The 13,333-nt window shown below is 44.5% G+C and overlaps 1 protein-coding gene across 2 annotated transcripts in view; it reads right to left on the reverse strand.

Moving 5' to 3' along the window:
* LOC112228468 (zinc finger and BTB domain-containing protein 16-A) overlaps positions 1-13,333 on the reverse strand; it is a 169,196-nt gene that overhangs the window by 70,776 nt on the left and 85,087 nt on the right. For both annotated transcript variants that reach the window (XM_024393818.2, XM_024393817.2), the window contains exon 3: positions 8,441-8,538. In XM_024393818.2, the coding sequence (XP_024249586.1) occupies positions 8,441-8,538 (98 nt within the window). The remainder of the gene's footprint in view (positions 1-8,440; positions 8,539-13,333) is intronic.

The raw sequence follows: 13,333 nt of genomic DNA on the forward strand, positions 1-13,333 counted from the left end.
TTCAATGTAATTGCATTGCTGGACTTTTTGATACTTCATGTAATTTGTATTGTTTTAAACATTTAAACAAGGAAATGTATGGTTTAAACATGTCTTTAATGTTTATTTGTTTGAGCTGTTAGTGATAATTCCCTAAGTTTTAATACATTTGTGTTTACATAATTAAGCCTTTAAGTATGTGTTATGAATGACCAAAGGTGTCTGACTTAATAGTAAGTACAGCGTCATATGATACAAGGCATTTAAGTACATGTTATTATTAAATTAAGTACAGTGTCATGCAATATAGAGTCTTTTTGGATGTGCTATGAATGACTGAAGGTGTCTCACTCCAAACTAAGTATTACAGGACACTACACAATAGTTCTCTCGTGATCCACATGCTACTGTGTGAGGTATTTAAATGGGTTGATGGACCTGCAAAGCTTGCGTTTGTGTGCGTGTCAGAACCAAGATGATTTGGAGTCCCACCTGAGACTACTGCACCAGGTATTCCTCTTCTGCTCCAATGCTGGAGACCAGGGCTGGATTACAACCTGTTACAATGGTGCCAACATTTTGTGGCTGACCTTTCAGCAGGGGAGTGGGTGAACGTGTCAAAGACCTGACTGGGACCAGCACCATGCAGTATGGCCCATTGTTGTTGTGTGCATGTTTGTGTACTAAGGAACATGTAACTTGGTTCCAGAAGATAGACACTTTCAATTTCTTTAGGTTGTGGGTTTTCATCAAGTGAAGTGTTCCTTGGTGTAACATCATCCACAGGCTATTGCACACACAGCACATATAAGCCTGGGATATCAACCATTCAAAGTTGGCCTTAATGGGAGTGTAACTGAGTAAAGTATTTGTGACCTTACTGAGTAAGTATTTGTCATTGTCTACTTAACACCGTAAAAAAGTAAAAATGATTGCTTATCCCTGCCCATTCTCACAATTACTATTCTTAAAATGTGCTTTTAAACCCTAATGAAGGCCAAGTTTGATGAGTTGGTCCACTAGACCTTCCGCGCATTTGGGCAGAAGTGTCTGGGAATGAGATTAGGTGTAATGTGACTAACATGACTAAACTTTAGAGCGTGTGACATCCTTCAGCACAACATGTCACCCTATATAAAGCACATGTTTATATCATATTCAACAAAATGGGTTAAGTCACATTTGACATTGGTAATTATGTCACACATTTACACCACATTTATGAACCCTTTATAAAGCATGACATAGTTATAGGTGCTTTGTTACACATTTATGTAGTGTTTATGAAGGGATTATGAAGGCTTTATGATGCCTTTATAAAGCATGACATAGTTATAGGTGCTTTGTTACACGTGTATGTAGTGTTTATGAAGGCATTATGAAGGCTTTATGATGCCTTTATAAGCTGAATGTAAATTAAAGCGGGACCAAAATTTCTAACAATAATAATCGCCTCTCAATTGCAATTACTTTCAACTGTAAACGTTGTTTACGTTGCTGGCTTTCCTTGCAAGTATTATTCTGACTAATCATGACTGCTTCACATCACTTCCTGAATATCAACTTCCATGTCTTGTTAAGGGGACAACGTTGACATTTAAGGGATCAGTGTTGATGCTATCATTGTATTTCATCATTCTGTATGGCATTCCTCTGAATTACTTAATGGAAAGAATGATTATCACTAATACCAAATAAATAAATGGATGCGTCATTCTGACAAATCCATTGTGCCTGCCCTTCCCTATTTGAGCCGTTGTCAGGGATATTCCACTAAAGAGTTACTCCCAAAATAAAATACGTAGAGCATGCAAAGTCCAACTGATCTTTGCACAGTTGAGCAACATTCACTATTATAGGAATAAGAGCTGCACTTCCATTCAGTCTCTCTCTCCCCTGAACCCGTGAGGGACATCCCCGCCCCCACCTCCTTTCCTCATCTCTGACAGGAGCAGCTCAGCGGGAGAAAAAAATGAAGCAAATACAAAATTCAATGGGCTGTGTTCTGTTTTAGAAAAGGCACACAGTGTACTGTACACCCCATAAAACTGAAAAACAGCCTCCAGACACTGCCGCAATCACCCTCCATCAAAACACTTTGTCTCGCATACAAAAATAAGAGCCGGCATCGAGCTGAATACCAAATCAGCCCATTAGAGCACAGGGGCACTTGCTACTTAGCAACCAAAGGGATTTAAAGCGGCAATACCCTGACAAAGTAAGATCCAGATCCTTTCTTCCTACAGGGGTATTATGGGCTAGTTGGGAGCTTCCTTTTGAGGTTTGTTTTGGTGCACCAGAGATGTTTTTACAAAAGGACGGTTAACGGACAAGACGATTTAGAATTTCGTATTGTATCGTATAAATAAAATGCCATGTCGGCGATGTAATTCGATGGGCGCTACTTGTGAGGTTGAAAGCATCGTAAATCATTGAGAATATGTTGACTCGATTTAACTGACCTCGTTGCGAAGATCTAAGGCCGGGGCCAAATGCATTTTTAGCCGACAGAATGAAACACCTTCTAGGTGATGTTTGTATGTAGTACTAGACATAGAATTCAATTAATGGTTCAATAACAGTCAAAACACACAGATTTAAAAATGTACCACATAATATAGCAGGTTACTAAAACAGGATCCAATTTAGATAGTGAGCTAATTTTGACACAACATTCAGTCGTAATCAGTGATTTACTACAATGATACAAACACTGTAGCGCCTCAACTACTGGTGGAATAGTCAAGAACCTTAAGAGAATTAATACTGGGCCATCCACAGTGCTGTCATGGCTTAATGATAGATGACTCACCAAAAGTGTCACCTCTTATGTCTAGTACAGCCTGGGCCAGGGGTACTCAACTCTTACCCTACGAGGTCCGGAGCCTGCTGGTTTTCTGTTCTACCTGATAATTAATTGCACACGCCTGGTGTCCCAGGGCTAAATCAGTGCCTGATTAGAGGGGAACAATGAAAGAATGCAGTGGAACTGGCTTCGAGGTCCAGAGTGGAGTTTGAGGGGCCTAGGCCATCCCTCTCACATACTGTACAGCCTAGATCAACCATCACTTTTTTCAGAGGCTTATAGAGTGCAGCCAGGTAAGTACATTGAGTTCCGGCTAAAAGGGCACAGTTTACTGAGGGAACACTATTCCCAGTCAAGTCCCATTCCAGATGGATGGATGTCTTAACTGGTTCCATCCAGTTGCCAGACAATTACTGAGGCCATTATGACCAGGGACCCAATAATCTCTCCTGTATAATGTAGGCAGATTTATGCCCCACATAATTCAAGTGTTGTTTTAAATAGGGGTTTAATGTACATCAACAGGTCAGGGAAAGTATTATGGGTTTAAACCCCCAGAAAGGAGTTAGGGCACGCGGCCAAACAGAAGCTCAGCCCATTTATCCACGCTGTCTGTCATCCTGTGCTAATGTACTAGAGGGAGGGATGGAGGGAAGGAGTGGCAGTGGTGGACTATGGTGTCAGCTGTTGTGAAAAATATACATGTAAATCACTGTTCATTTTTTTCCATAGTCATTCTTTTCTTTTGAATTTTTGAACAGAGATTTCCCTCCACAACATCCCCCTATTCCCTCCTCCCTCTTCCCCCTTCCCCGTCTCAAGTCGCAGGGCCCTTCTCTATTTTGGAATATTTGGCTTGGAAGGCAGTCAAGTTTCATTAATTTATGGTTTGGGTACAGTATGTTCCTGGACACACATCTGCGAGCGATCATAAATGCACTGGAATGCTGGCAGAACATCCAGACCTGCCGGCACAACCATGATGTCATCAGTGAGGGAAGAGCTGGAGCGGGGCCAAGAGAGCTCCGCCAAACAGCTCCACTCCTCACTCTCTGCTCCGACAGCAGAGAGATGGATAGGAGAGAGACAGAGAGAGAGAGTGAAAGAGAGGGAGGAGAGAGAGTGGTGGCAGAGGGAGAATGAAAGAGAGAGCGAGGCAGAGGGAAGGAGAGAGAGAAAGTGAATGAGAGATGAGAACATGTGAGTGAAAGAGAGGGAGGAGAGAGAGCAGTGGCAAAGGGAGAATAAAACAGAGAGAGTGGGAGGCAGAGGGAAAGAGAGAGAGACAGAGAGACAGAGGGAGACAGTGAGAGACAGCAAGGGAGGGAACACCTTCCCCTGGGCTTTTCTCTTCCTCCCCCCTCTGTCTTTTTCCCTCTCCTCCTATCCACAGCACTCGCTTTTTCAAATGCCTCACATTTTTTAGCCATTGATATCGCGCACACAGAGAAGTGGGAGCAGGTGTTAGTCAGGTGCACTGAGAGTTAACTATGTCAGGGTTGATTTGAGGTGGGGGGACAGGAAGGGAGGGGGGGGATCTTGGCCCTTGGCTTCTCTGTGCTGTAATGGCAACCCAATGATATTGACATTTACAGTCAGCTTGGTGACAGGACCAGGTCTAAGACCACCATGGGGAAGGGAGCATTAACGTTTAACACTGTACCCCAAGTAAGGGTTAGAGCAGGAAGACCAACAGGAGAGGTGATGCAATGCTAGCCATGGGAGTTGAAGAATCCCCAGGGTGGTGGGACAAACAGTGAGCCATCGCAGAAATATCTGGCAATCCCAAAACAGGAGGCATGCCTCTCTTTTCCTGGTAGTCCACCGGCATTAATGATCATAGCAGGGTTTCATCGATTGGATGTAGTGTGTGTGTTTGTTTGTTTGTGTGTGAGTGCATGCATGCGTATTTGTTGAATGACTATGTTCGATGTGTGTGTGTGTGTGAGTGCCACTAGACTGCCTATACATCTGGTTAATCTGCTAACTCTCGGATGATTATATACTGTAAACAGAGGATTAGTGCTTACTTTGATGGTACATACCATATTTTTTCCACTGACAGAGCCTGAACATGGTTGGGAGGAGAAAATTAGTCATCATAAAAATAACCGATGTGCTTTCAAAATGCAACTATGGCTCTTTTCACATTGACGAGAGTTAAGGAGATTCGAGAGATTCTCAAGAGACATTACTGTAATGTAAACTTACTTCCTCAAGAGTTATCTCCCTCCGAGCAGGGCAGTGTAAACATAATTGTCTCTGAGCCCAACACCCCTACAGTAAAAATCCTAATGGCAGAGCAATGTTTTTGTTACTTTACATTACTTACTTTACATTGTGAAATTGTCGCCGTAGCTTAAAAGAGAAATAAACGGTGCTTCGGGTGGCTGCGCTGAGCCGCGTAAAACAGCTGATGTCAACTCGCACGTTTTCAGATACAATTTGTTTTACCACGTGATGATTTCCATAATATTTATAGAAATGAAGCCTGGTTTGTTCTAATGGTTAAAGGTTGGCGTGGTAATCATTCACTTCTGATAGGCTAACATGAAGACATGTTCTTAGTTTTAGCTAGAGGGCTTTAATCTTGAAGCTAAAATGTAATGAATGTAGGGATGAGAAAATAAACCCATTAATTGTCTTCACATGCTTGTGAACTGTTGCATTATTCAAGTTTGTAATATGGTTAAGATGAAAAGCTGCTTGCTGAATAGTTGTAAGTATATGCTTTAAATACATTTATGTATACATTATGTCAATCTCATCACAGTGCCTCTCCTAGAACTCTTCAATCTGAATAAGCTCTATGAATCATCTAAGTATTTGTGGGCCAAGACTATTCCACAACACTCAACCAACAGGGATACCATGGCATTTCACATCACACCCCTGAATGGGCCGGAGCTTCTCCCATCCCAAAACTCTGAGTCACTGTTCGTCCAGGCAGACCTGCAACCCCCTCCCCGGCTCCTAGGCCCCGGTGACATTAACCTGGGGAAAAACACCGGCACACGCCATTCCTTAATCGGGCCCCAAGCCCACCCGTGGCCCCCTAATCAGCTTACTGCGTCGGTGCCACCAGACTCCCTCATTCAACAGGTACGCTCCTCTCTCCGACGGATCAAAACACCGCAAAAATATATATATATATCTCCACTCATAACAAATGCAAAAAACAAAAAAAACCTGGCACAAGACTCACTGTACATACTGTACCCTCTGCTGTGGCAGGCAGCCCAGACTGGCGAGCCGCCAAGTCTCCGATAAAACAAGCACACGCAGTGAATGAGAGCAGGCGAGAGAGACAGGCTGCACTGGCGGAGTTGAACAGGGAGGGGCAGTGACGGCTGAAATGGTACACATCACACACAGTGCACTGTGCATACCAACAAGCACTCCTCCTCCTTCCCGCCATCTCTCTTTCTCTCTCTGAATGTCTGAGGCTAGGTGAAGGGTGGTGGTGGTGGTGGGTGGAGGGGGAGAGGAAGGGGGGAAGCACAAGGGCCTGTAATGTGTCATTTTGTAGCGAGAGACGATAAGAATCGAGGCAGGCACTGAGGCCAGGATGGAGGGAAAAAAAGACTTGAAAGTCTGAGGTAAAAAATAAATCAAAGGGCTTCGGCTCATCACTAGTCTCTCCCTAACCATTGCTGTCTTGATAGAAGCACTTGTCTGCTTTACGCCAGACCAAAGCTCCAATGTGTCAACACTGACGTGTACACAGCACAGGTTGGTATTGTACGTCAAGCAAGCCAGGACCGCAAAAGTTTCGGAGGTGGAGCTAAAAATACAATGCCCACATCCTTTACTCACTCTTCATTTGTGAGGGGACTCATTTCTTGTGGTTCTTCCTAGAGTTTCAAATGTTAGTAAAAAGGCAGGCAGACAATTGTCCTTTTGTCTTCGTGATGCTGACAGCCATGTTTGCTATTTCCCTTTTTAGCTTGACACTCATTGACAACGTCGATGAATTACAGAGTATTTCTGGAGGTTGACCAAGAATTTGAGCCAACATCCATGTCAGGCCAGAGTATTCACCCACTCCCTCACCTGTTGAAAGCAGTCAACGTTATAGTTTAGTAACCGCTGCACTGGAATGTGCTAGTCATGATTCACAACTCTGATGATTGAACCAATAATCTGCTGAATGACTTGGTTAATTATGTTGCAGACCAGATCTGGACACAATCAGTTTGGGGAAACTAAGGCCAATCAGGTCAGCCTTTACTCTGCAGCCTGCTGCTAAAGACTGGTTTCCACTGGTGCTGGGGAGCTAGGCGAGATGTAGTAGAATCCTCTTTTGAAGTCTTCTCCAGTCTTTCTTTGAGGCAAGGAGACACGTCTGAGCCCGGGATTACCCGGACTCACTTTAAAACTTCCACCACACAATAATTCTTCCCCCAAGGATTGTTTAATTACATGCACCATCTTACTGTCGCAGCAGGAGTTGTCGGAGGTTGCAGCACGAGGCAAACTCTGCTGATTTTCCAAGAGGAGAAGAAACTCTTTAAGGTCATGGCATTTTGGCTCTAGAATCTGAGAAACTGGGGAGGCTGGGAGAATGTGTTGAGGTCTCCGACCTGCACTGTATTTATTACACTGTTGAATTCAGAACTGTCACGGCCAGCTCTAATACAGACATGCTTTTTTATTATGGATGTCAAACAAGAAATGTGTTTGTGTTCTCTGAGTAGCAAGTGTGTTGTCGTGGGGATTTGGAAGGGGATTCTAAAATGAACATAATATATTTCCTTAAAGCAGGCTTTTTACATGCTGAGTCGTGCACAGAGCCAATTCACCGGCACAGCGTGAGGATTCATTCATCTCCTCACCGCAACATGGCGGGAGAGATGCCTCTGCGACAAATCAAAACGTGTGTTACTACATCACGGGAACCCAGACTCCGGCATTAATTGAGATATTCATTTGTTTTTTCAAAAGTCCTTCATACATGACTGTGGGAGACCAAACAACAGTGACATGACATATCTCATTTCCAAAGAATGGGGGAGAAACAAAAAAAACACTTGACTGACTGATTGACTGTTGTGTTTCCAGTGTGGAAGGAGAATCAAGCGGTTGTACAGCATGTAGAAACATACGTAGTGGTATGTGTAGTCCGGGTGGGCCCGGGGTTAGATCAGGCCAACGCGTGGCGGGGTAACGAGAGACCCACACATGGTTGGGGTTGACCAACAGGCAACCCAGAGTCCCATGGCCTTTACAGTCTAAAATCCATCTGCACTTAAGGCCTTAGGAGACGAGTTCAGTTCCCTATTAAAAAAATAAGTCCAATAAAAAAAGCCCTACTGTGCTAAGTAGGCCCCTGAATCCACAGGCTGTCCGTGGACAGAGTGTCAGCCCTGCTGGATCAATAGCCGCTGTGTGTTGAATTACATGGCTTTTAGACGGCTAATGTCATGGCCCAGGCCATAACCAATGGGACCAATATCTCCACTGAACGTTGATTTAAAACCACTGCAGCCCGATGTAAATCCTGAAATAGATCCAATGTTATAGGTCTTTATCAGTTCATTAAATCATATGCACGAGTAGATATCCCATTTCAGTATCAAGCCTGTACATTATACAGCCAATATTAAATTCCATTATCTAATGTTCTAATATAGTGTAGAATGTGCTGATTCTTACCTGAGTGAGACAGCAAGTGCATCCTAAGGCGTAGGCTGTCCAGAAAGCGTTTCCCACAAAGCTCACATCCATAGGTCTTCATTCCGCTGTGCAGCTTCCTGTAAAGATGAGAAAGAAACATATCAGGACATTGTCCCGGATTTCACAATCAATGTCAAATCAGACAGAGAGATACATTTATGAATGAAACCTGTGAATTGCCATTCGGCTGCCTACATCACTGTATACTGTGCTGCTCACAACGATATCCTCGTATTGTCAAACACTTTGCTTCTCAGATTGTCTTAAAAGACTATGTCACTGACCATTAATTAGCAGATCAAAACATAACAATAAACGTAAATAAAAATAGCAAGAAAGCATCGGAACTTTACTTTATTCTAGCTATAAATCACTAAATGCTATTCCACCGGAGGTGTTACCGTGGCGGGCATGCATACCCATCACAGAACTCAAGAGTAGTGGATGGATTAGGTCCTATAAAGTGGACGATGATGATTTATACAGAGACGTAAAAGGCAAGCAGGTTAATGTTACAACCCTTTATGATGTTACGACCCTTTATGATGTTACGACCCTTTATGATGTTACGACCCTTTATGATGTTACGACCCTTTGATGTTACAACCCTTTATGATGCTGTGCCGGTTGAGTCCCGTTGTCAATTCCTATTACATAAGAACTTTGTTATGGGAATGGCTCCTTTAATGCTCAGTCAAAATGGCTGCCGCCTGAAAGAAAACATGTTGGTGTGGTGCTTTTAAAGCTGAAAGGCGTGCGTTGAACCAACGTACTGCAGGGCTACATGTTTGTGGCCCAGAGGGTCAAACCTAAACCAAGGGTCAATCTTTAATTTCACAGAAAAGAAAACTAGGGATTAGATTACTACACAACCTTCGCCAGGACCAAAAGACAACCTATGGGAAGATTTCAGTTTGGAGATGCGGTAGGAACCTTCACAACTCAATCTGTTGCAAAAACCTCAAACACCCGGGGGCAGAACCAAAACAGGCTTTTGTTCAAACATATTTAAATATGTTCTGAAGCAATTAAAGGGCACACAGATTGACAAACAAATTGTAATTTTTACAGATAACTTCAATTAACTTGAGAAAGACGCTCACAACCACCCACCTGTGCACGCACGCACCCACGCACGCACGCACGCACGCACGCACGCACCCACGCACGCACGCACCCACCCACGCACCCACCCACCCACGCACGCACCCACGCACCCACCCACCCACCCACGCACGCACGCACCCACGCACGCACGCACCCACGCACCCACCCACCCACCCACGCACGCACGCACCCACGCACGCACGCACCCACCCACGCACCCACGCACGCACGCACTCACGCACGCACCCACGCACGCACCCACCCACCCACCCACCCACGCACGCACCCACCCACGCACGCACCCACGCACGCACGCACCCACGCACCCACCCACCCACGCACGCACGCACCCACGCACGCACCCACGCACGCACCCACGCACGCACCCACCCACTTAGCTTTAGGACACATTTTATCCTTCAAGGAAGAGATAAGTAGGTCAAGAATGCCTTGACAGTCCACACACACAGAACGACTTCAAACCACTGTTCACTACCCCCCTCCCATCAAATGTCAAAGAATTCACCCCTAGCAGGTAAGCCCTTTATTGTTTTATTGATGTTCTTGCTTAAGTGGGCCTCGCTGGAGCTCAAAGACCACTGGCAATTTGTTAAACATGTCTTTTTATTAGCATACTTACAGCATTCTGTAACTGTTACCAGAAAAGTAATTAGCTCATTGTTTGCACCTCTGCGCCAAATGCTGTAGGTCTCAGAATGGGAAACAAAGACATATGCTACAGTTCTCATAATTCCATTTGTGCACAAATAAAACTAATGTTACTAAACTGAGTCGAAAGCTGAGAGAAAATGTTATGTAAAAAGGATGCGAGTGAAAACTATGCACTAAATTAGTTTTTTATAGTTATGTTCAGGTGAGGAGCAATTTTTTGTGTAACGCATTGCATGTCTGAATGAGGTGATAATCAGAGCACTTCAAGCTGGAGTGTCTTGGTATCACATCAGATGACGGAAACAATAGTCTTAGTGTGCCAGTTCTTGGGGAAACAATAGTCTTAGTGTGCCAGTTCTTGGGGAAACAGTCTTAGTGTGCCAGTTTTTGGGGAAACAATAGTCTTAGTGTGCCAGTTCTTGGGGAAACAATAGTCTTAGTGTGCCAATTCTTGGGGAAACAATACACTTGATAGGGAGATCTGCTAAACTTCATAAACTTGACACTGCGATGCATCTTCACGTCTTACAAAAGGGCTGAGGATGTTGGGTATCAAAATGACGATTGATTGATGTCATTCGCCAAATCAAAATTGATTTACAACTCCTTTGTGCTGCGACTGAAATCAGGCCGTCTGTGACAATGGTGGCAAGAGTTATGAAGCGAGGATGTCTGGTGTAAATTCAGTAAAGATGAATGGAAAACAGTTTTGAGGACTGAGGGTAAGGAGAGGGAGAGAAAATGAACAAAGGAAGAGGGGCGCGAGAGAACCCCCCCCCCCCGATAAAACTAGCGAAAAACCTTCCAAAATCCTGATGGCTGTCTTAATAGAGTAGGATTCGGGGAGAGACCTCGACAAACAAAAGAAAGAATGAGGCGGCAAGCCCTTAGGCAAGCTGTAAGTAATTAAATAGGCCTGTAAACGCCTCCAAAAATAAAAAGGGGCCACTTCAAAAGACGAGGACGGGTGAGCGGCTGAGGCAGGAGAGAGGAGCTGGGAAAAGACCAGGGGTCCGCGCACCTTGGGGACCCTGACTGATGCACACAGGCACAACGTCTTACTGTAGGGGACATACTCTGGGAGGCTTTTCAAAGGCCTTTTGTTGTAGCCCCTCAATCTGGCCATTGTCCCCCGGTACAGCACGCTGATGAAGAAATAGATGGACTTATTAAGGGGACTGCAAGGGGCTGGAGAGAGGGGAGCATGTGTACTGACTACCTTAAATACATGGAGAGGAGGGAGGTGTGGGAAACGGGAGGCCACTGTCCATCTGGAGAGATGGAGCTGAATCTAACTGAGGACCGGCTCATCTGAAGCAGACAGGAACCTGATGGTGTTTCAAACAGACTGACAGTGGTTTATAGGGCACTGTATATTTAGGATACTAGGGAATAGTTGCAACATGCTACGTCTGTTCTTCGCTATGGAGCTTAAGGAGGCATGTGTTTTAAACCAAATTAGGCTGGGCAATTGAGAACGCTCAGTCAGGCAGGGCTATTGCAATTGTCACGGAATAATCACTACTGTAACGATTCTGTTGGGATAGCTAAGAATACCTACACAATGTAAGGCAACCTGCCTAAAATAAACTATAATGTACCGTAGCATTACATAAATGTGAACACTGCCAAGAAAAACGGATAACTACTTTGAATGAAACCCAACCCGCCCTCCGCAAAAAAGTTAATGGCAGAAAGCAACACCGTTAATATTATCATTAACTTTGTGTTTTTTATGGAAGCATTTCTTTTTACGGCTACTTAATTTTACAGGCAGCAGAAACTCGGAGTGACCTTTGCTGGAGATTTTGCACAGTGGCAGTCAGCAGCCCTTCCTTGGGGCTTGGACTAACAGCCTCCTGTCCCGTGCTGGTGGCAGGTCATTTAGCCTGGCTAAAAAGCAGATGATTTGGAGGTGGGTGGCGGTGGACAGAGGGGAAAAAGCCGAAACGACTGCGCAATTATTTAAAGTTCTACTTTCTGACCAAGGAGCTCTGACACCTACGCCAGATGTAACTGCACATAAGGCCCCTGCCCTCCCTTTTCTCTCTATGTGTGAACAGTGGCAGCTCCCAGTCCCCTCAGGACTAACTCTCTCCCTATGCACACACACACACACACCTCAGGCCCACCCCATGACCAGCTGCTTTCTTGCTTTGCTGCTGAAACAGAAGATGAGGGGGTGGTAGTGTGTGTGTGTTGGGGTAGGGGGTCTAGTTTGAAACAGACTAACTGTAGTCATTAAGGAAGCTGACATAAAACTCTCTCAAACCATTTACTCAGTTAATAAGTGACTTTGTCCAACAGTCAGTTTTGACAACGGCAATATATTTCAAATTTATGTCAACAAAACATATGCTGAACACCTAATTTTGGGTGCTGGATTGGCGTGCTGGCTCGTAAATCAGACCTGTGTTTGAAACGGGAGTAGATTACAGGCCTGTGTTATTGAGCTGTTACAGCGCACCTCGTATAAATCTGAACTTTTTCACCTCGCCAGCTGACCCGGCTGGCTCTACATCATAGTTCTGTCCATGGGCGGCCCTCGATGCAGGGGTCCCCGCTAGACGACACCATTAAAAACCACTAGTAACGCCATTAAAACAGTGTACTCAACTGAACCGCCAAACCAACAAAAACAACAAACTGAGGTTGAGTCGTCTGTTTGGTTTGGGGTTGAACAATCTATATTTTAAAATATGAATCCACCTTCATGTATGAACAGTATGGAAACATTTAGAAATTGCTTCAAGAACAAGTCCTTCAAATCTCTTTATTCCTGCATGGAGTTGACAAAGGCTTTCCTACTATTGCACATCAGCAAGTTACAATTAACATTACATGTCAGCTCATCAAAACAAAGAATCAAATCAAAATAAATAAACTGAATCCAAAAAGACACACGGCTGCGCTTACATCTTACTGCTTCCACAAATATCTCTCTTCCGACGCCCTGGAACATTGCCCTCTTTCTTCATCTCCTTTCATCTTCTCCATCCTCCATAGCAATCTTAGAACAACTTGAGATGATGCTCGCGCATAGAGGGGCAAACAGAGGAGAGGAAAAGAGGTGGCGGCATTGGAGCAGGAAGG

Source organism: Oncorhynchus tshawytscha, linkage group LG30, assembly GCF_018296145.1.
Source record: "Oncorhynchus tshawytscha isolate Ot180627B linkage group LG30, Otsh_v2.0, whole genome shotgun sequence".
Classification (NCBI taxonomy): Eukaryota; Metazoa; Chordata; class Actinopteri; order Salmoniformes; family Salmonidae; genus Oncorhynchus; species Oncorhynchus tshawytscha.